The 24,413-nt window shown below is 43.7% G+C and overlaps 1 protein-coding gene across 3 annotated transcripts in view; it reads right to left on the reverse strand.

Annotated features, from left to right (window-relative positions):
• Positions 1 to 24,413, reverse strand: part of asap2a (ArfGAP with SH3 domain, ankyrin repeat and PH domain 2a) — a 73,922-nt gene that overhangs the window by 16,034 nt on the left and 33,475 nt on the right. For all 3 annotated transcript variants that reach the window (XM_079528107.1, XM_079528106.1, XM_079528105.1), the window contains exons 3-14: positions 20,878 to 21,023; positions 19,752 to 19,826; positions 12,668 to 12,717; positions 9,712 to 9,841; positions 9,129 to 9,214; positions 8,683 to 8,758; positions 8,056 to 8,142; positions 5,424 to 5,527; positions 3,642 to 3,711; positions 2,635 to 2,722; positions 1,827 to 1,875; positions 1,007 to 1,173 (exon numbers count right to left, since the gene is read on the reverse strand). In XM_079528107.1, coding sequence (XP_079384233.1) covers positions 1,007 to 1,173; positions 1,827 to 1,875; positions 2,635 to 2,722; positions 3,642 to 3,711; positions 5,424 to 5,527; positions 8,056 to 8,142; positions 8,683 to 8,758; positions 9,129 to 9,214; positions 9,712 to 9,841; positions 12,668 to 12,717; positions 19,752 to 19,826; positions 20,878 to 21,023 — 1,128 coding nt within the window. The remainder of the gene's footprint in view (positions 1 to 1,006; positions 1,174 to 1,826; positions 1,876 to 2,634; positions 2,723 to 3,641; positions 3,712 to 5,423; positions 5,528 to 8,055; positions 8,143 to 8,682; positions 8,759 to 9,128; positions 9,215 to 9,711; positions 9,842 to 12,667; positions 12,718 to 19,751; positions 19,827 to 20,877; positions 21,024 to 24,413) is intronic.

The raw sequence follows: 24,413 nt of genomic DNA on the forward strand, positions 1-24,413 counted from the left end.
AAAAGATTAAAGAAGGAACGACTAGCAAGCGTCCATAGCAGCCGGAGTGATTCCAAAAATGAAACACAGAGAGGCTTTCTTATAGCGATATCAAACGCCTTAAGACAAGCCTACTCATCATGAGCGCCCCGCGTAATTACGTAATTTATAAGACGAGTATACCTGTCATTAGCATCATTTGTGTTAACAATACATTTCTTCACCAGTGTGTTTGTAAAGGTGTCTAGTGACACATCAGTTTCCCTATGGGAATCTGTGACAGCTGCTGAAAGTTGGGCTACCATTAATAACTTATATGCAGGCAAATTTTACAAACTTTAATTCTGCTTCAAGTAGCAGTAAAGGCTGCAGCAGTTTAGCCTTATTTAAAGTAGAATAGCATTTTGTACAATGTGCCTGCATAAAGGTTAATGTACCCCAACTTTCAGCAGCTGTCACAGATTCCCCTGGGCAAATTTCAGTCTTTGTGAGATATGTTACTAGACACCTTTACAAGAACTTTATTGTTAAGGAATCTATTCTCAGATTGGACATATTTCTGGTAATATTCCCTGACTAAGGGTTTAAGCGGTTAAGTGCTTTTGAGGGTGACAGCAGCACTGAGGGGTCAAAACTAAATGATGCACCACTTCCCTTCCCCTTATGCATTTACGTGATGCACCACTTCCCTTCCCTTTATGCATTTAAGAGGAAGAGCACTGTTTTCACCATGGTCACATTGGAGATTGGACACCCACTCCCTTCCCCACCAAAGCGTGCATTTATGTAACTTTATAACCCATATATATATTACATCCATATCATGTATACCTTTTTTATGATATTTTTTTATGATCATATTCCTGGCTTTGTACGTTCATTAACATAATGTATGTGGAGAGAGACAGGTGAGGCAAAGCACAGAAACGTGACAAAGTTGTTCTGAGCCCGATGCCTCATTTAGCTGTGTGCACGACCTCCAACCACCCACCACCACCGATGGCAATGTTGTGTGTTAGGGACTCACTGGGAGCTCCGCAGTCACAGCAGACATCGTTGCCCGTCATCCTCTTCACCTCGGTCAGGATGGCCTTGGTCAGCTCCTGCACGATGTTGTTCTCCCCAACGTGCTGGTCTCCCTTAAAGGCCTGGGTCAATGCTTCCTCTTTACTATTCTGCAGCACCGAGATCCAACTGGGAGGGAGCAGGCAAGGAGAGAGAGAGTGGGGGAGGGAGGAGAGAGAGGGTGGAAGGCAAGTGAAGGTCAGAGGAGAAGAAAAACACGAGGCAAAACAAACGAGAAAAAATGGGGTGCATGTATTTGGTCCGACGTACTAACAGTCCGACAGGCATTAGTCCGACACCCTACCCAAAACCCAACCCTAAGCCTAACCTCAGAGGAAGCCACAGGTGAGTTTTAACCTGCCACGGATGTCGGGAGCCACGGGTACGTTTTAACCCGGCCACGGGTTAGTTGTAACCGGCCATGCATGTCGGGTTAGGGACTAATGCGTGTCGGATTGTTAGTATGTCTAACCAACATTTGCACCCCGAAGAAATGCAAGCAAGAGAGAAGGGAGTGAGATGACTGAAATCACTGAGGGAGGGACGGAGGGAGGAATAGGATGTAGTTAAGACACAACAAGGTGGGAAGTAAAGCATATCAGGGTGTGAGGTAGGAAGTGTGTGGGTTGTCACTGGAAAGTGTCAGACGTGGTAAACAGGATGCACTTAGGCACATGACAGACAGACAGACAGACAGTGCGCACGCACACACACACACACACACACACACACACACACACACACACGCACACACACACGTATAGGAAGGAACAGGCACTTACATCTGACAGTCTGGGTCGTCCTCTGCCTGAAAGTGATACGTCCTGTCATCTAAAATAAAAGGGAATGAAAAAAGAGAAGAGAAAGGGAGGAAGAGGAGAAGAAGAGAGGAGTGGGGGTGGACAGGGTGTTAATCAAAAGGACTGACATGAAGTGAGAAGCTGTTCCCTACAGAGACACATGCAACTAGAAAAAGTGGCCTAGTAGGAAAGTGCATGAAAGATTTCACGTAAATTGAGGCTTGAGGCTTTTTGTTCAAAACGGGCCAATCCTGCAAACTTTGAAAGCCATGTTAGCCAATTAGGATGGAATATGAAATATCGGACAGATCTGTGTGGAGCACATGAATATAGAGATACTGTGTAACGATTTGCGTGATTTTTGGACAGAATCTGGAGGAGTAATATAAAAAACGGTTTTACAAAAGTCAGACTCCTGGTGGCGCTATAACAGGCCGTTCTGGAAAATGTGGGGCAGAGGTTCATCGGTGGCATCCAGGGAGTGTGTGTGTGTGTGTGTGCGTCTGTGTGTGTGTTTGTGTGTAAAGTTTGGCATCGACCGGGTTAGCGGTGCCGGAGATTAGCTGGTAACAGACGGACGGACGGAGTGCAAAACATACTCTCTCCATGCCTTCGGCTGGTGGAGACAACCAGCTGACAGGTCAGTGTTGATTTTGACAGCAAATTTTGGTGTGTGTCAAATTTTGACACACACCAAGCATTTTGAGCTTGTACAGTAGGCCGGCTATTTTCGGCACACACTGCCTCCCCTCTCCATGACAGGGAGAGGGACAGAGAGAGAGAAACCTACGAGATATGAGGTCAAAGCTCTTCTTCTCCTCGGGGTTGTGTTTCACCTGGCAGGTAAGCAAGTTGAGTTTAGCCGGTGGCCGGTTAGCCTGAGAGAGAGAGAGAGAGAGAGAGAGAGAGAGAGAGAGAGAGAGAGAGAGAGAGAGAGAGAGAGAGAGAACATTTTACAGGAGGATAGCAGACAAAGCAGTGTGTGCATCTACGTACATCTAGCAGAGTGCAGCTCTGCTAATTGAATGGAGGCAGCAGCGATGCATGCCGAATGCTAACGCATTAGCGTGGTCTCTGCGCTCCGTGGTGTTAATCTATTCAAAGCTAATACGCATAATGGGAGGTTGGGGAGCAGGGATAGAGGCCAAGAGACTTCGAATCTACACTGTAATTTAATGTGTGTGTGTGGTGTGTGTGTGTGTGTGTGCATGTATGTATATATATATGTGTGTGTGTGTGTGTGTGTGTGTGTGTGTGTGTGTGTGTGTGTGTGTGTGTGTGTGTGTGTGTGTAACTGAAACGCTATCAGAACAAGAGAGGCGTTGGGTTCACAGCTGTGCGCGTTCTTTCAGTGTTAAAACTGCAATATGGCCTTCTATCTTACAAGATGGAATCCCTGCTAGTTGGCCTAGTGCAGATATTGCTTATAAGCTTTGGGCAGTACTACCTGTAGAAACTGAGACATGTACTGATTGACATGTCCTACATTTCTCAGTGAAAGAATAGGGAGACCACCTCCAGCCACTACAGATGTGCTAATAATGTATGAACATACTTCACCATACATATTGTAATAATGTATGAACATACTTCACCATACATATTGTAATAATGTATGAACATACTTCACCATACTGTACATATTGGTTAAAATATCATTTCATCATCAAATAACTTCCCCATTGCAGCTTTAACTGAACACATTTGGACCACATTGTACACTTTACCGTGTCGCTGGTTGGTTTATCACAACGGGGGTTCAGCCCTGCTGTGCACAAAGACAAGCGCTGTGCTTACCGTTCCGTGTGAAATGGTAAGGTATCCGTTCTTCACCGTGCACTTTCTTTTCTGCCACACTTTCCTCAACCTGTGACACACAAAAGGCGTTAATTTAGTATGCACGACTGCACGCACACACGCGCGCGCACGCCGCACACACAATGACATGCCACGGTGAGCTCAGACAGAGCTGATGAAATATTGAGCGTGACCAAAGCGTTAACCTGCGATTTCTCATTGATATGCAGAGCACATACGTTATCCACGATGACACAAAGCTATGTAAACGGTTCCCGTCTACTTTGTCTGCTCTGTTCATTTAACAAATGGAAAGGGGAATAGGATGGTGGCTACAGCTCAATGGCTAGAGAGCCTGTCTGGTGATCGCCTCCTGGCCCCGGGTTACGTGTCCCTGAGCTAGACACATAGGGCCCTATTATGCATGTCTTAAGTACCAGGTCTTATTACTTAACTTAAGACCTGGAGGCGTGATCAATGCCATTTGGCTATTCTGAGTGGCCAAACAGCATTGACCACGCCTCCAGGTCTTAAGTTAAGTCATAAGACCTGGTACTTAAGACACGCATAATAGGGCCCTTAACCTCCAACTGCTCCCAGTCGAGCATTCCTCATAACCATCTGAGAAGCCATCAGCTGGGTGGAACCGAACACTGAATTTACCCCACGTACACAGGACTAATATGTAGGTCTAAATCAACCAAATGTACCTGAATTTGTTTGGCACCATCAGTATACTCGCAGAGTTAAATTAACCACTTAAAACACAACAGAAACACGAAAATACACTAGTATAGAGCCATGAGGGACTCCAGTCAACCATATATGGCAAATGGACTGAATTTTATTATTTATGTTTTTCTCCCATGGTTTTTTACTGTGTTCATGTGTGAGGCTTATAGTATAATATAATAGAGACGTCACCGGATTTCTCCTCCCATCCACTTGCATTGAGTTGCTCACCCAGCGCATGAGACGATTTCACCCCTTCTTCCGGGAATGGGACAGAGTGCATTCTGGGATGGAATTGGGCCATACGTGAACGAGCCGGGCCGAAAACACGAACGAGTACCGTGCGTTCATGTGTGAGTGTGTAATGAACGAGCGCCACCGTTGTTGTGTATTGGCTTGTGGCGTGAGCCAGCGCGTTCATTGTATGTAGTCATAGCACTTCATAGTATATATGTACAGCATAGTATAGCACATATGTGTAGTTTATATGTATAGTGTCATTATATAGATATGTTCTAGTTATAGTTTATATGTATAGTGTCATTATATAGATATGTTCTAGTCACGGTCTTAGCTTACGCATGTTTCGCGATAAATGCATTTTGTTACATATGTGATGTATTCCCATGCTTTTTGTTCTTGCCTATTGTAAGTCGCTCTGGATTAAGAGCGTCTGCTAAATGCCTAAATTGTAAATTGTTCACGTATGGCCCAATGCCGCTTGAAGCTGCAATACCACTTTCGGCTACCATGTCTTCAGTGTTTCCTCTCGGTGACGTCTCTATTAATATATACTCTAAGGTGTGAGGTTGCTGGAAAAGGTTATGTTTATTTGCCATCAATGCACGGCAGTCATTACATTTAAAAAAAATCACTGAGGATTCATTTTTACTTCCATTATGGTCTTCCAGGAAACAACCGCACCAAAAACTATTTCTTATAGAACATCTAAACCACAAGGATTTCTTGCTCTTTTGAATGCATTGCATTTGACTTATTGCGTGTAAATCAAACAAGCGTCATCTATTCATAGCCATTTTGTAAGCCTACCCGTCGCTTTTCTTATAGAGGTGCCCGCTGCGCTCTGTGCCATGCTCCTTGTTGCCCTGCGGCTGGTGCAGGCTGTAGGTGGCACTCTGTCGAACCTGGGAATCCTGGGTAACACACGCACGCACACGCGCACAGTCGCACACACACACACACACACACACACACAGACACACACGATCAGAACTACATACAGAAAAATAATCAAAATTTACATAGAAACTGATCATTTCTGGTCCTCCATTCCAAAATCTATGATATAAATGTATTCCGGATTTGTTTTCTCCCTACAAATCTTCTCCCTACAAATTTCAAGCTTTTTGTTTTGCCTCATAATTAAATCGATTATCCTTCTAGCATCTTATTTGATCCCCATATGGCTTCTGGCTTCTAGGTCTACTCAAGGTCAATTTAGAGTTCGATACCAAGGTCCATGAAACCTTTCTTAACCCATTCTGGGCGGGAACCCCTTTTGGTGTTCTAACCCTTCTGGACGGGAACCCCTCTGTACACTATGTACAGTATTCCATTTTCTTTTTTTATTTGATGCTGCTATATAAATATTTGAAGTTTTTCATAAAACTTAGGTCAGTATTTAGAAGGCGTTTTTAAGAATCGGCCTCAGTCCAAAATGGGTTAACACCTGAAAGAATGCACCGTATACATACATCTGTCTTAACCCATTTTGGGCGGGAACCCCTTTTGGTGTTAGCATTATGTTATGCTTTAGCTATTTTTTTTAAATCGAAGAACCACTGACATAGAAACATAGCTTTTTCAGAAAACTGTCAGGATGTAGAAGACATTTTTAGAATCTGATCTCAGGTCAAAATGGGTTCATTAAAAAATGTACTAAAAAGCATCGAATCAAAAAGATATCAAAGATTCCCATAATGTTCTGTGGTGTTATCTAAACTTTGAGGTTGAGGGTGTCAAGGGTGAGACATCCTGCCTTCTCCTTGACCTGACTGCACCTACAGTATGACCTGCACAACGGGTTATCAATGACATGAATATTTCCTGTAAGGATTCAGTGACGTACTACACTTGCTATTACTCATTGGACCATGTGAACACCACAAAGATAATCTATCTGTTGCAGAATAATGTCTTATATTCACCGTTAGGTCACGCCCTACTGTCACATCATGTTATTCATTCTTGGCCTTCTGATATGTTCTGTCAATATGATTATTGTAGAGTCAGGTTGCCATGGCACGCAGGCCTGGTATTTATTTTTATTAGTACAGCTCCGCTTTTATCTTTGTATATAGCTATGCTCTGCTCCTTGCCTTTAGCCAGCGTTTGACCTCTTAAACGCTATACTTATTTGACCGGAAGCACCCCAGGGCTCTTTTCTAGGCCCCCTCCAGTTTTTACTCTACACTAAATAACCATTAGGGAAAACGAGGAGATCTTTTTTGCCAGACTCATCGCTAATGTCAGAGCAAGGACCAGAGATCGTCCCCAAACGAAGACCAGAGATTTATCATGAATGATGCAAGTTCCTGTTAGGAAACATTACAGGAAGCAGGGGGTGACCTTTGAAGACTGGTTGTAGGGGCTTCAGGGACTGAGTACAGTATGCTAACTGCAGTTATCACTACATGCACAATGTCAACAGGAAGCGACAAGATGAGCTGAACTCTCACAATTTCCAGTTTCTCAATGTGAAAAGGCATTTGGACTAAGAGGACATACTGTATGCTCCCTCAAAAGCACTGGAACATTAGCGCACGCACGCACGCTCTCTATATCTGCTGGCATAACACAATTATAAATGTTAATATTTATCTACCATATATGTACTAGAAAATATTATAATAATACACATTAAATTCAAGGAAAAGCAAAGAAAGAAAGGAAAAGCATCACAATGAAAAAGCAAATCACATCAAGGGGTTTTCTTAGAAAGCCACTTACTCTCCTAGGCTTGGTTCACAAAAGACGGAGGCAGTGGGGGTGGGGGGGTTTTGGGGATTGGGGTGAGAAAAGAGCATTGTTTCAGATGAGACCATGAACGGCTGCAGTTTCAGCAGCACGTATAAAACACCTCAATCACTAGACAGCTGGGATCAATTCAAACTCCAAATCCATAGCAATAAATAGGCAATTCATAGCAATGTGGTTATCAATCTTCAGAGGAACTTCATTTATTTTCACCACAATTTGAACTTGAGATGGCTTGCCAAATTATTTTCAAGAAACACATTAGAAGAGATAGTGGCATTCAGCTTAAGTTATGTACCAAAAAGCACTAGAAGGGAAAAATTGCAGATTTAAAACCTAAATCCTACACATTGTTTCGCATCACCAGGTGTACGCGATGTCAATATTTCATGAAGAATTACACAGAAGACATATAGGCTACTATTTACACATCAGAAATGTTTTATTTCAGTGGAAAAGGGAAGAGTTTAGAAGGCTTGCATTATTAACAATACATACGTTTTCAAAAAGAGGATTCATGAGAACAGAGCATATTGCGGATTATGGATGATGTGACATGTTCTTTGACATTGAAAGGTCATACATAGAAAGCCTGGGGGATGGTGCATGTGTGTGCATGTGTGCGTGTGTGTGTGTGTGTGTGTGTGTGTGTGTGTGTGTGTGTGTGTACGTGTGTGTGTACTACCTCTTTCTGTTCCACCTGTAGTGCTGTTTTTAGGACATCTCTTAGCTGAGAGAGCTGCCTCCTCTCTTCATCCTGGACTTGCTTTATCTGTTGTGAGGAAATGAAAATAGAAAAGGACACATATTTGCTGGAACTGCTGATCTTTCCAGAAAACTGTCACTGTCATTGTTTAGTGAAAGCTGAATCCTCTCCTGCTGTTCAGATGGAGACAGTTGACAACTCTTTCTGCATCCCCTATAATAGATAGTATTGTTCTATTCTATCATATAGTATGTGTTATACTTAAAACACCTCAGTCTGTCAACTTATTATTTAATGACTAGATGCGGGATTCGTTTTTTATATATATAATTTTGGGCCGTTTTGCATTTATTCGGGACTCGAACTTGAGTCAGGCCGCATTGGAGCCTAGGTGCCCGGAAAGATAAGCCAGCGGTCCAGGCAGATGCTGGATCCCTCAATGATTCTGTGTACCTTGCTTTGGCAACCTGTGTTCTCTTGTCCTGCCAAAACACGAAAACCTTTCGAATTGAACTGAAGAGAATTATTGCGTTCCGTTTCGCAAATCAAGACAGCATGAGGAAATAAACTAGCAGAATCTGTAGAAAAGGAAAGTCGTGCACTCACTGTGTGCATATCCGTCGCCAATTTCTCTATGTAAGGCTTCAGGTTGTCCACTGCTTTCAGTCCATCCTGAAAGAAACTGTAAACAGGAAGTACGTTAGTGCAGTGGTCCTGAACGTGGGGTCCGGGGACCCCCAGGGGTCCTTGAGGGAATTCCAGGGGGTCCTGAGCTAAATCACTGATAGTTAATTGACCTGTATAGGTCTGCAACTCTCACTGAGGATTTGACAATGTAAATTGGGGTCCCAGAATGACAAAAAAAAGGTATCATACGACGTATGTGGATTAATTAACGCATATCAAACTGGGAGTCCTTGAGAATGACTGCATCTCCCTCCAGGCCACTATGCAAGTACTGAGCTGTGTGTGTGTGTGTGTGTGTGTGTGTGTGTGTGTGTGTGTGTGTGTGTGTGTGTGTGTGTGTGTGTGTGTGCGTGTGTGCATCTTACTTGCACTGTGCATGGAAGTACTTGATCAGGTTCTGCAGCAGGTCCACTCCTTTCTTGATCTTGATCTCGTTTACTTTGAGGAGATACTGTGAACGGAGGTTCAGTCAGAGGTCAAATTGCACTTCAAAGGTCATTATTTATGCACCATCTGAAACCAATAGAGCCCTGTAATCACACACTACACCATCACACTTCAAAGTAAAAGTCCTCTTTCAGGTACTTCTAAAATGACATGACGTTTTTATGGCATCTCATTCACGCATTGAGACACGTTGTGTTAGCCTGCGGAACGACTATTTTCGAAAAATGTTGACCAATGTTAACACATCTTCTGTTATTACAAAGTGTGGCACAAAGTATTTTCAATTGGGGGTCCATAGCCAAATACATATCAATTTGGGTGTCCTTGACATGAAAATGTTTGAGAAACACGGACTTAATTCACTGTTATGACTGACACTTCTTACAAAACAAAAAATGCAAGGTATCAGTCATATACTGTATATATAGTCCCCACCATTATCAAAAGGATAGAAAAACACAATAAAGCTAGAAGCTTATTTCCACTGTGGTGCTTACAAACCTCACACATCTGGAGCTGGAAAAACCTCCTCTCTTTCTCCATCTCCTCGGCGATCTCTGCCCCACTGATCTCTGTCCGGATCATTCCGTGTTGCCTGGCGTGCTCCTTCTTCTCCTTCTCTATCTTGGTGCTGCCAGGAAGTGACAAACACAGCGTCAAAGTGTGCATAAGCATCACTGTTGATTTTGTCGACTAAAGTAAAAACTATGACGAATGTTCGTCAACTACCTTTTTTCACTGACAAACACTACATTAAAACTAAATAAAAACTAAGCCATGATGACGAAAACTATGACTAAATATACTGAGGAGAATAGGTCATTTTATGCTTGGTTGCGTGCAGGTTTTACGCTCTGTAAATAGCAGATCTACGAGCTCACAACGCGTCGCAGCGGGTGAGCTCGTAGATCGGCTATTTTCAGCATGCAAACAAGGGTAAAAGCTGCCATTACAACGCCATCAAGTCCCGCACAAATGATTTTTTTGTTGACAAAAAAACAACTGTAAGTGTAGTCGACTAAAACCGTATGATATTTAGTCTAATGCTAATACTAGACTAATACTAAAACATTTCAGATGACTAAAATATGACGAAAAGTAAATTAAGTTTCATTCCAAAGACTATGACAGACTAAAATAGAACATTTCTGCCAAAAACACTGCATCAGCATGCCATTGGTGGAACCGCTGCTCTGCAATAAACATTTTAGAATGCTGTGGACCAGGAAAATGGTCCTCAGTGTCTCTTTCTCAAATTCTACTTCTTCTCTTCCATCTGTGGGGACATCTGACTCTCACAAGTATAGTAATACAAGTACACACAAACACACTCTTTCTTTCAGTTCTCACCCAGAAAAATACAACACACAACAGGGGGTGGGGTCAGGGTGGGGAAGGGTACCATTCCATGCAAGAGGGCATTCTTTTCCATATATGCTGGGGTTTTTTTCAGCAGCATATTCTCTACAAAAAGGATGCTGGGGTATCATTATGCTTGATTTATACTTTGTTGCGCACTGGAGGCACTCGCCAAAAATAGCTTGTACATCGGCTGCTTTCGGTGCGTGACACTGGGGCGCAACACAGTATAAATCAGGCTTCTGAGTGCATCTTTGACTACTACTAGCTATGGGTCTTGGGTTCAGGTTTCTGTGGGCCCCGTTCATGCACTTTGCTACTGTGACTGAAACTTTATGCCCGATTTATACTTGCGCCGCGCCAAGCTGCGACGCGATGTGAGGTGGTAGATCTGCTATACCCGGTGCACGACAACAGCGGCATGCAACCAAGTATAAATCAGGTTTAACCATACTGTCTGAGAGCAACAAGATGTTCAGCCATATTCTCGAATGTCCGCCTGACCTGCTGCTACTATAGTCTCCGTAGAAGTCAAGACGATTCAGGTTCGTTCAAAAGGAAGCAGAAACTGAACAAAGAAGCCGGTGTTCACGCCCTGATGAAAGTGGTGTGAATGCATGAGCAAGATGTGGCTATTGATCCAATTACTGTATATAAAAGGTTAATGTATGCTTTGCGCACTGAGCGGCGCGTTCCATACCTCTGTTGCATACTGTTTCATAATATAGCAAATGTAACTATGCGGGTTTATTACCTCCACCAGTACATAAAAGAACACGTTGTTCCGTTGTATCTATTGTTTGTATTGTCTCCCATGTCACACCACTTTGACAAATCACTTGGAAGTCTCCATTCTCTCTTTTTCACATTTCAAGACCGTCTTCTGTTCAACAGCCACATTAATCTATAGCACAGTTAAGTCAGCACATGAATCCTCAGCTCTGGAAGCATTAAGCATGATCAGATATCAACTAAAGAGAGAGATCTTTGTCAGCTAGACCTTTCAAGAGTTTTTTCAACGGACTCTTCAAGCCCGTCAGTTCAGGAAGTCAATTTAAAAATAAATAAATAAATGAGACAAAAATACTTGGCACAGACTAAATGTCCTCATCTCGGTTAACAGAACAATGCATTCACCACGCTTCCTGAAAAGATGGCATTGACAGTGAATTGACCTCAGCCCAGGCAGACACAGCGATGGAAAATAGAACTCAAAAGCTGGAGAGGAGAGCCCACAGAGAGCTCGCAAACCAGTTCAGGGCAGATGATAGGGTGAGTGCTGTGTTAAGAGCCAAATATTCTCATCTCTCTCTGCCTGTGAACACGAGAGAGGCCTGTTATTGTGTCGACAGACAGCAGGGAGATGCATGACCACGGGACCGATCAGCTACGATCAGAGGATCCTGGATTGGAGGAGAAAGAGTATGGTGGGATATATAGGAGAGTTTTGCAACCAGGCAGACAACTGGGCTCCATTGATAGAAGACGGAGGGGCATCAATGGATTCAAATCATAGGGGAGTAGAGAAGGGGAGGTGGGGGGGATTGGGTCAGGAACAGTCACATAGCATCCGGCTTAACTCTCTGTTTCAGTACAAAGTCGGTACTGTCTCGTCGGATTGGTTTGGAGAAGAAAATGCATTACCCTTTCAGTAAAGAATGTCCTTTGCAGCTTGTAAAATATATAAGAGCGCTATAAAATGTCATGTATCATTTGCATGCACAAACACCATGGTGGCGGGTTAATGGGAGTGAAGGTGGAGAGGTGGCTGGATACATATTACATACACGTTTTACAGGGGAGATTGGGGGGGGGGGGGGGGGGTTAGTGAAGCACAGACACATATTGCATGTTTCCTTTCCAATAACTCACAAATCTAAATCTCACTATAAATACTATCTACTGCAGACAGCCTGAGAAAAGGGCAAACTACCCTAATGATAATCACGTTTGCATATAACCTCATTTATATTTACTGCATTGCAGCAGTTGCACAATTCCAGCTAGTGGACAGGAATCCATGTTCTTATAATGACTTCTTATCTATGCTAACATTACCCAACAACGGATGGAGACAGATAAGTTGAGAGATTCTTACACTTTTGTCTCGTAGTCCTTCCATGCTTTATCAAAAGGCTTTTTCAGGTCCTGTTAGAAGACAACAAGCAGAGCCGAATGAAAATTTAAAATGAGAAAAAGGTAGACATACAGATGTCAGGTAACATAACAAAGCAAGCATACTTGAACATTTAATAAATACACACTCAAAATGTCCTATTCATTCAATAATTGCAGTGACACACATCACTGTTCCAGTCAACAATTACCTGGTCTTACAAAATTCAAGAATGTCTTCATCATCCAACCAACCATTCCCATCCTAACGGTATGCAAATGGCTTGTAGCCGAATTAGCAGAAATGGGCTTTGCACCACTTTCTTTTTATAGCGACATTGCCTCGTTTTGTACTCAAGTCTAAATTGTGACAGCACTTCTATTTCAGCACAGCTCTGTCGCTGTGGGAGTTCTATCCATGTGTTGACGTCCTCTCACATCTACACATGCTGCTAGAGGACTTTCACGGAGGCGGAAAAGGACGCCTGGGGCACTTGGCCAAGCGGCCATATTTGGGAAGAGAATATGTTTTGCAACACTGCCCTTTCACAACTAAACCAAGCAGGCCCAGGTCGATGTGTGTGCACGTGTTCCATCTCAAGAGTGAACCAGGAAGCCTTTATACAGAGTTTTGGACGGCCCTCTGTCCCCACAGCTACCTCATGGAGGAGCTGACTGAGGTCATGGTGCAGCGTTTGGAAAAGCAAACAGGGAGCTTGTAATTGATTACAACAATCATCATGTTTTTCCAATGGATGCTCTGGTGAGCAGCTACACAGTAAAATCCTCAGTACTCCTTTTATCCACTTTGAACTGCAGAGATTTTACAACATGTTACCAAATGGACCCATCTTTCCCCTCATCACTACGGCAGTGCACTGAACAGCTGCCCCATTAAAATGCTTGATTAAATAACATCCCTGCCGCTGCGGTCCTGATTAAACAAAAAGAGACGTCACATTACACTGTGAAATTGGCCGTGCCATTCCCCCAAACTTTCCAAAAAATGTCTGAGAATTAATTGTCATCTATCTATCACCAGAGGCAGGGTCATCTATCTATCACCAGAGGCAGGGGGTTTGCAACAGCACCCTAGACTGGAAACTGGGAAGAAATGATGTAGCATTTACCGATATAGCTGAGGCAATTAACTGACTGTTTGTTTGATAATTCATTAAGTGTGCAAAAATCACCTGCTGCAGTGTAGCTCTGAAATGAGCCATATGAGCTAGCCATTTTGAAAATGCCACATTACCATAACCTAATAGAGTTCAGTAGTACTGAAATATGCCAGCCGCCATTTTAAACAATTATGATGAGTCATTGAATGAATGATACAGGTCCGCCTGGAAACCATCCATCCATCCATCTTTCCCCCCGCCGACAAAAGAGCAGAGATAACACTCTGTGTTATCATTGGAAATGAAGAAGCATTCCACCGGCCTCAACTGCTTCGCCCTGCAGTTTCTGTTCATGATTAAGAACAGTCCATAGCAGTACTTTTGTTCAGCGAGCCAGGCAGTCTGTAGCTACAGTGTCATTGCCACAGCACCAGAAGGGATTGTGACCCAGTCTGTTGACCTCACTTAAGCAATATTGGAGGGGGGTGGCGAGCACAGCCGGTCAGAACCTTGGGATGACGGCCTGATTCAAGAGGGTTCAAGGTTCATGGATGATGTGAACAAAATACAGAGCAAGTACAGGGAAATGGAGTTCATACCAAGTACAAATGTACCAATTGTGGGGAAATTAACCATGAATGTACAAATGTGCAAGTTTGCAATGTACAAGGTAGTGCAGTACAAGGAAAGCAAAGTGCTATCTTCCATTAAACATATCAATAGCACTTGGGATGAAGGAGATATGGAGTCTTTTAGTTGTCCAAACCACAGCCCTAAAACGACGACCCGAGGGCGGTAACTCAAACTCCCGTGGCAGTCCAATATAGCGTTAGCCCTCCTAAGGACCTGCCTTAGTAAATGTCCAAACACTCAGCATGACTTCCCCCTGAAATATTGCTGGCCATCTTATTAAGACTTTCTTTCTTATTGGACAGATTAAGGTTAGCTCAGAGAACCAAATGCCACGCACAGAGAGAGAGAGAGAGAGAGAGAGAGAGAGAGAGAGAGAGAGACAGAGACAGAGACAGAGACAGAGACAGAGACAGAGACAGAGACAGAGACAGAGACAGAGACAGAGACAGAGAGAGAGAGAGACAGAGAGACAGAGAGACAGACAGACAGACAGACAGACAGACAGACAGACAGACAGACAGACAGACAGACAGACAGACAGACAGACAGACAGACAGACAGACAGACAGACAGACAGACAGAGGAAGTGAGAGAGATTTCATAGTAAAATACTATAAAAAGAACGATTCTGAAGAGCAAAGGGAGGAATGACACGGTGAACATAAATGAGAGAGATGATAAAATAAATAAGAGGGAGAGAGAGAGGAAATCACGTAAATAATAGACAGGGATAGAAGAGGGTGCAAAGAAGGACAGGGTACAGGGGAAGGAACTGTCAATGCTAGGAAAATAGGTAAAAAGAAAAAATATCAGAAAGCAGCCACGTCAGGTGAGTCAGAGAAGTGCACAGAACAGAAGGCCCTTACTGCTCTGCTTCCCTGTTTGTGTTTCCAGGGAACGAGGAGGCGGCCGTGGAACGACGACTACTTCACCCTAGATAATGGCCTCCATACACCGTTTTAACACATTTAGGCCTGACCTCAAAATTTTCACGAGTTTTCAAAAATAGCAGACCTACAAGCTCGTAGCGCGCCACTCGGTGGCGCGCTATGAGCTCGTAGATCTGCTATTTTTCAATAGCTAAAGCATAACATAATGCTAACACCAAAAGGGGTTCCCGCCCAAAATGGGTTAACCCCCAGTAGCATTACCTCAGACATCACACAACCACAACCATTCAACGTCTCTGTTCATATAGTATGCAACTCATACTCATTTAGGCCCGAGGCCGATTCTAAAACCACCTTCTAAATCACAACCTATACGATTTCTGAAAAGCGTCTATTTTTGATTCAAAGTATTCTTTTTCTAAATCATGAAGCTATATATCGAATAGTGAATATATATATTCACTACACACACACACACACACACACACACACACACACACACACACACACTAGGGCATTAAGCAACTAGTCGACTAGTTTACTAGTCGACTAGTAAATCCACTAGTCGACCTTGTTGGTACTAGTTTACTAGTTGATAAGAAAAAAAAAAAAAAAAGTTTATTATTTTTTATTTTTCCCGATTTTGTAGGCCTCAAGATCAGGTAGATTATAGTTATAGTCACCATGTACACAGTTTTTCAATGTACAAATATTTATTAAAAAAAAAAAAAAAAAAAGTTTATTTTTTTAATTTATTTTATTTTTTACATAATAGGTAGTTAAACAACTAGTCGACTAGTCGACTAGTAAACTAGGCAACTAGTCAACTAGTAAAAATGACTAGAAGTGAATGCCCTAACACACACACACACACACACACACACACACACACACACACACTATATGTTTGAAGTACTCTACTTCAAACATTCCTCAGTTGAAACAGAGCTGGGTTGGATGCCAGAGAAGGGCAATGTTACGGTCAGAATGTTACCAAACAGCATCACTCCCCCTGCACCTCTTGCCTTACTACTGGAACTCCTCCACTTCCTCCTGCTACTAATCCTGTTACATCTTATCATGTCCTAATGAAGGTGGAAGGTGGAAGGGAATGGCAGTATTTTCTGCTCAGGACATCTTCTACAGCTTCGCCCAACTGATGGCTGCACAGATGGCTCTGATGAGTGCACCGGTAGAGCGCTTTGGGCTTACTGTACGTGTCTTGCTCAGGGACACACATGTGTACAGTACACGTATAATGGGAGAGCCGAACTGGCTACCTTCCAATTCCCAGACGGCCTCTCTAGCCTATCAGCTACTGTACAGCCACTGGTAGTGAAATTGCACTTCATGTAGTCATAGCACTTTATAGTACACATGTATAATATATTATATAGTATGTATAGTTAACATAGATACTCCACTGTTACGTTCTTAGTTTACGCATGATTCATGATAACTACTTTTTATATATGTGATGTATGCCATGCTTTTGTTATTGCTTAATGTAAGTCGCTCTGGATTAAGAGCGTCTGCTAAATGCCTAAATTGTAATTGTAATTGTAACATGCCCGCTTTGGGCTTACGTGTCTTGCTCAGGGACACACATGTGTACAGTACACGTATAATGGGAGAGCCGAACTGGCTACCTTCCAATTCCCAGACGGCCTCTCTAGCCTATCAACTACTGTACAGCCACTGGTAGTGATGCAACATGCCAGCTGCCATTTGAAACGAGTATAATGAGTTATTAGAATGAATGATATGGGTCCGTCTCTGGCCCACCCTTTCCCCCTTCTGACAGAGATAACACTGTGCTATCACTGGAAATGATCATCCTACTAACTACCTCCTGTTACTACTACTGTCTGCTGCTACTACTATTGCAAATACAACCTGCTACTGCCACTACAAAAACATCTCCACATGTTAAAAACACAGGAGTTAAGTGAGACAATATGCAGAGGAGGACGAGGGAAAGTCCACCGCAGTCTGACATCATGCAGTGTCCATTCTGTAAATCCACTGATCCATTGTTGGCACAACAGTCTGGTGCACTCAGCACTTTCCCTTGCTTCGCTTATAATGTGTGTGTGCGTGTGCGTGTGTGTGTGTGTGTGTGTGATCCCAGGCACTGAGCAAGCATTAAGGTGACAAACGTCATATTCAGCCAGTTGGTGTTCGAATCCGACCCATCTTGTCTCTCCATCGGTGCCCTTGGCTTCCTGTCATTCCACACTGTCCATCTGAGATGAGGCATAAAACTGTACGAACCTTTTCAATGACATATATCAGTCACTGAAAGACCCCAGTAAATAATCGTGTCCTTCACTTAGCCTACATTAGAGGAAGTGCAGAACAAAATAGCTAGGGAAGTCACGGGGAAATAAGTGTACATCACAACTCCGTACGGAGGTGAAACGACTGGGAGAGGCAAGGTGTTAAAGTGGTGTGGTTTAAGACAAATAAGTCACAGTGGCAGGTTTGTTGCAGGGTGGTCGTATTATTTGTGTAATCACACAGCCACTAATGTCCCACTATTCCTTCATCAAACACTCACTAGAATACTCCTCCTGGAAAACGAACAATGGCCACCTGGAAAGCAATTAAATCCTTTGTCAAATCAAATAACCGATGATGACAATAATGGCAGGAACACAATCGTGTTCATTATTAGAGTTAGATCAGCCATTTATTCACTCCATGGGCTTAATAAAAAAATACCATTTATAGCAAAAATAGCCGACCTACAAACTCACAATGCGTTACATTGAGATGCGTTGTAATCTTGTAGATCTGGTATTTTTCATACAATGTACAAAGTTGTTAATTCCACGAGGGATGTGGAATTACTATATTTAGTCTGGCTTTCTTGACAGAATATAAAATGCATTTCGAACGGGAGTTACTTCCTTCCCAATGTCACGTATTCCTTTTTATGTCTGTCGATTTCTTGTTCCTGCTCATATCTCTGTAAGCTCCATTTCCCTGCCTCAGAACACGTTCCTTTTCACATTAATCCCTCTCTCCACATGTTTGCATCCATATTCATCCCTTCCACAGTGAGCTGCAGTTTATTATTACTCGTATCTGTGAATGTATGTATGATTTTGCACTGCCGGGGTTCTGCTGATTTATGCATGTGGCGAGGTGGCTATACGGGCACAGGGGGAAACGGGGTAACTATGGTAACAGACCTTATTAGTGAGCTGGCTCACATCAGGCCTGGTTGTTGCCCCCAGCCAATCACAAGGCTCAGCGGTGAGGGGTCAGAGGGCACGGTGGACAATAATGAGTGCGATTGCAGAGATGGTCAGACCGTGACTGACACATGACTCCCCAAAGATTTATTGACTGGCTGATTCACTGACTGACTGAATGCCTAGATACTAGTTCACTACTGTACAGTACTGTACAGTACTTGACCCAAGGCATCAGGGGGACAGTATTAGGAATGAATAAAAATTGTGTTCCAATATTATTATTATTGCCAAATCCCCCATGTACTGCAGAAAACCACATGCCACATTTGATACATATAGATAGTCACCAGCCGCTTCTTTTCACCAGACAATGAGAAGTTAATCGGGAGAGCACAACAAATGCAGAGGATTCATGCCATTTTCTCCAGTTCTCTGAAAAAGGGCACCCTGACCAACCAGTGGGAGTGGGCAGTAGCCTCGGAATCCCAGACGTTTTATTTCCAGGGAGAAAATAAAACGTCCAATTTGGCATACAGTAGCGCAAACGTCGCTCACTTTCTGCTGATTTCTGATTGTCTGCACCTTTGTTAAATTGATGCACACACGCACACACACTCCTCTCTCTCTCTGTCGCTCTAATTAATTAATCTCATGTCCTGCAGCTGCCTAGTTTCTCCCGGCGGATCCTGCCGGGAGCTGCCTATGCCATAGACAGCATAGGTCAGTTCCAGTCGACTAGTGCAGCGACAAGGGATCGACCAGGCCAATCGTGTTTGTACTCCAGGCCAAGCCTGAGGCCTCGAACCGGGGCCTCCACAACCACGGTGGTGGGCGAGTGTTTTACCTCTACGCCAGCCGGACGCCCCAGATAGGTTCTTATCTCAATCGTCACTAACTCACCAATAGAGGGTATGCGCGTGACATCATCATCAAACCCGAGTGCCTACTGAGTGGCAAAAAACTACTTTCTGGCCTTGACAGCCCATGCATCCAAACAGAAAAGTCCAATCTGATTGCATTAAACAATGTTAAACTCACTTTGCCTGTTGCTTTGCCACTCAATGTGCCATTCACTTTAAGCATGCGCATACCCTCTATTCTCTAACATGGTGTAACTTAAAACCATTCACCACTCTGTTAACAGTCACTCCTGTTCAGGTGCTGGCGTTAGTCTTGTCTTATGTTACAACTCAAGAGGAAGTCCTGTTTTGTTGCCTTACCCCTTTCACTCCCTTGAGGTCACCTTTCAGCAGGCTGTCCAGGGGAAACGTGATGATGTTGTTCATGTTCTGGAACTGGAAGAGAGGGGCAGAGAGAGAGATAGAGAAATGGACAGAGAAGGAGAGAGAGAGAGAGAGAGAGATGGAGACATGGGCAGACAAAGGTTACGTCAGAGGATTCAAACCTGTGGGGAGATATAAACTCAGGGTTGACAGATGTTGCTGTAACACAATCCATTTTATCAATGCATGTGTGCGTGCACATGTACGGTCAAAAGGACAGGAGTTGGGAGAAAGGGGAATGTGTCACAAGTGCCTCAACATCCGTGTGACACGGTCGCTCGCTCGCTAAACGAGTGACATGAGACTTTCACCATTCAAAGAAATGACAAGTAATATATCAAATGTATTTGGGTACCTATAAAATATAATGCTTTACAGTCTAGGGACAGCTGCATAATATAAAATGGAAAAAAGGAACAGGATAGATGTTTACATTTGGATCAATGTCAACCTCTCCCAAGTTTAACTATCCAAAGGACTTTGATAAAGTACCTTACAAATAATCCAGAAGGATTTTGGAGATTACACCTTCACACACCCATGTGCTCATATTTCTGTTTCGAAGGTCTTGAGAAAACACCAAAGTCAAAAGTCTAAATAAAGTCAGTGATCTCTATGCGAGTCGATGTAATCCCCCATGGTGAGGCAGCGCCTCTCATGTGACTGCGTCAGATTTTTCTAATAAAACCCTGGGGATGTGTCAAACCTCACCTGGCTTTGATAGGGCCGGAAGAGGCCAAATTAGATCCAGCACATACTGTATGTGGTGTTGTTGCAGTGGCACTTTGGTCCGTAGCCATGGAAAAACTGGAGCTCCCCCAGAGAGCTTCAGGTTCCAATTGGAGGCCGTGCGTGTGCGTGTGTGTGTGTGTGTGTGTGTGTGTGACTGCGCGTGTGCATGCGTGCGTGCGAGAACACGCATGGTAAAACCCAGTTGGGGGGATAGAGACAATTAGGGACAGGATGGAACACTTTCTCTGTCCTTGGGGTTTCCACATGCACACATATGTGCACATGTACCCACACAGACACATACTGACACACACACACACACAGCACTCACTAGGTTTTTGAAGAGTGCAGTGAGCTCCTTGGTGAAGACAGAGAACTTGAGGAAGGCTGATCCCAGGTCAGGATCATCTCTGTACATACAGTTCTCTCCAAACTTCTCCAGGGCCTGTGTGTACTGCTCCTCATTCTCCACATGGGCTGTTATGTGGACACAAGCACGCGCGCACACGCACACACACACACACACAAACACACACGCACACACACACAAATGTCATTTTTGACAGGAACACAAAGGGAATCAAATGAAGGTCTCGCACTCTCTATTTTTTTCAAGTCAAAAGTCAATCAGTCACTGAACATGAATAATAAAGAGGGCCTTTGTACAAAGATCCACAATGCATCTCTCTAGCCCCGTTTCGTTCCGTCCCCCAGCATTGTGCGTAGGAAAGAAGAGCACGCAGATGGGTGAAAAGTAGCAGAAAACCTATTCATGAAACTGAGGCGATCAAGGATGCTCATTACCGATATGTATTTGGCCACGGACACCCATTTGAAAATATTTAGTATCAGGGACCCCCATAGGTTGTTCACAACATGTTGTATCGCAACACTTTGTACAGTAAACCGGCTATTTAGACAAAAACAATTGGGTGTCTAAGCTGTTCCCCATGTTGCTAGGGACCGCCTGGAACCCCTCAAGAACCCCTAGGGTTCTCCGGACCACATTTGAGAAACAGCGATCTGCACTACAGTTTTGTACAGCCGAAAAGAGAAATGCCATGTTGTTGCATTCAGTAACACAGCTTATAAAATACGTCACTGATGTGAAAATAAATTGTACAAGAAGTTGTGCTTGATGCAAAAACCCACCAGAGTAGGAGAGCATGGCTCCCTTCTCCATCAGTTGCTAGCACTGCAGGCAAGAGATAGAAGCTGACCTACAGCAGTGCCCGCTGCATTATGGAATTGTTTGGAACCGTTTCAGAAACTGCTGACCAATGGTTAAAAGCAATGTACATTATCATGACAACCCCAACTTCGCTTTAATGGACGTGTTCTGCCAACACAAGGGCAATCGTGAGTAAGTGAGCAGTATGTGATCGTTTGAAACGAATGCCTTAGCATGCCTCCAACCAGTGATTTACTTAATTTCCCAGGTTCTACTTCTAAGATTCTGCCTGTGGAGCAGCACAAATGAGAGAAACATTTGGCTGCATTGAAAATTAACTATACACCTCGTACAGTAGCGTAATGGTTCTCAACGTGGGGTCCTTGAGGGAGTTCCAGGAGGTCCCCAGAAAAATGATTGAACAAAATGGACCCTTGTCGTTCTGTAACTCTGACACTGTACAAATGGAACCAAATGGACCCTTACAGGTTTGTACATTCTCAAGGGTTATCGGGATCCATATGATGCAAACCAAACTGGGGGACCTTGAAATTAAAAGGTTTGAGAACCACTGCCATAGGTACATGTCGCCATGATGTACATGAGCCATACGCATTAACCAGCGTGACATGTGTCATGCAGCGTTGAATCCAATTAATTCACGGATAGGTTAGGCTAGCCGATTTCCTTTAATGCTCTCAACGCTGCACTAGGCAGCGGATAACGGGCTGGTGCGGCAGAGCCCGGGATGGAGGCATGACGGAGCACGAGGGGGAATGTTACCATGACGACGGCTGGCCTTTCCCAAGAGAGAAGTGTCATGCAAGAAACATTTCCAGAGAACAGGAGGAGAGAAGAGAGAGAGAGAGAGAGAGAGAGAGAGAGAGAGAGAGAGAGAGAGAGAAAGAGAGTGCACAGAAATGTACAGAGTCTGAAGACAGACTTCTACAGTAATACACCTGATGCTATGCCATGACTAGGCTTATTATCTCCTCTATCTCTCTCTGTTCTTTCTTACACACACACACACACACACACACACCCACCCCCCCCCCCCCCCCCCCCCCCCTCTGTCCATCATATTAAATAGGAGAAAGTTCAAATCCACCGAGCCGCAACCTGTGCACCTCCTCTGACGGCACACACCTGATCTATGCCACAAAATAATACAGGACAGTGAATCTTTTCTGAGTGTCATTAACCCTGGGATGGGGCATTGGGGGCAGGGCTGGACAATGACAGAATGGACTTGAACCAACGCCAATAAAACAAAGTGGATTATTGTCCTTTTGTTACTACATAATCATTTAGATGATTTTCACTGGACAGAGCTCAGCTCAAGGACATTTTGGAAACGTATCGTCTTCTCTGCACACAGCTTCGGTTCCAAAGCAGACAGTTCCTTGCCACACACCCGGTGCCGACTGTTTACACATCAGCTCTGGCTGCTTTGTTGTGGCTCTGCTGGGGCGCCGGGCCAACAAGGCGGGGACCTCCTTTGTTGTTTTGAAGTGGCACATGAGAGCGCCGAGCGCTGCTATTCAAAGCCAACAAACACCATACAGCCCCTCAAGGCTGACGAGTGATGAGTGTGTGTGTGTGTGTGTTGTTTGGTTGTAATATGACCTAAACACAGCACATATGCCTTATATAAGTCTGGTTCGTTATATTCCAAGTTTCCAACACATCCCAGAGAGTGCGCCTTGAAGGCTTGAACCACAGAAGGCTGTGTGATACGCTGGGTGGCTTCATACAGCAACGTGGCAGACTAACAGACCATAGACCATACAGTAAGTAAGAACGTATGTTTGACTGACTCTCGTTGGGAAGTGTTCGACTATGACAGTCAGCGACTGGTTATCATCCATTCAGCCAACATTGTTGTATTCGGATTAAAGCTCTATCTCTGCCAGTAGCATAACATAATATAAAATAAGATGGCCTTTATGTATCGCAGGGGGGCGGGGGGGGGGGGGGTAGTCAACAAATATGGACCTTATATAGTATATAGGGTGACAAATGGGAAGGATATCAATATTCCAGGCATATGAATGATGGTGAATGTCTTCTCTTCAAGCTAGCATGACACTATTTAGTTCTGCTTCTGCTTGCGTGTGTGTGTCTGGCTGACCGAGAGAGAGAGACTGACCATGAACAAGAAAGAGCAACAGAGAGAAAGAGAAAGAGTTGCCCCTTTGGAAGTCAGGATGGAGAGAATGAGATACAGAGAAAGGGAAGTCTGACCTCAAGAAACAGCCCTCTGTTTATGTGTCTCGCACCAAAAAGATCAGATTTACATATATTTACATATTCTAACCACCAATTTCATTATGGTTAAAATTGTACTACCCTCTCAGACAGCTATATTCTTAAAAGGATCCCAGCCAAATAAGACGTATATGCCTTAAAACATTATACTTGCCTTCTATAACTAAAATTAGAAATTAAAGACACCTTCAATATTTGATTAATCTTAGAAATAGTCCGTACTCAATTAGGGGCTGCTCCCGTCGCAAGTTGATGATGTCATATGTCAATGTGTGGTACAGCGCTATGGAATTAATATGAGCATCACACACAATGGGCAAATGACATCAACAAGATGTACAAGCTCGCAGCTTGTACATCTTCTATTTTCGAAAGCCCTTGACAGTGTGAGAACTAGTGATTTAGAAGGCATTTGTAAAATCGGCCTT

This window comes from Electrona antarctica, assembly GCF_951216825.1.
Source record: "Electrona antarctica genome assembly, chromosome: 18".
In the NCBI taxonomy this organism is placed as follows: Eukaryota; Metazoa; Chordata; class Actinopteri; order Myctophiformes; family Myctophidae; genus Electrona; species Electrona antarctica.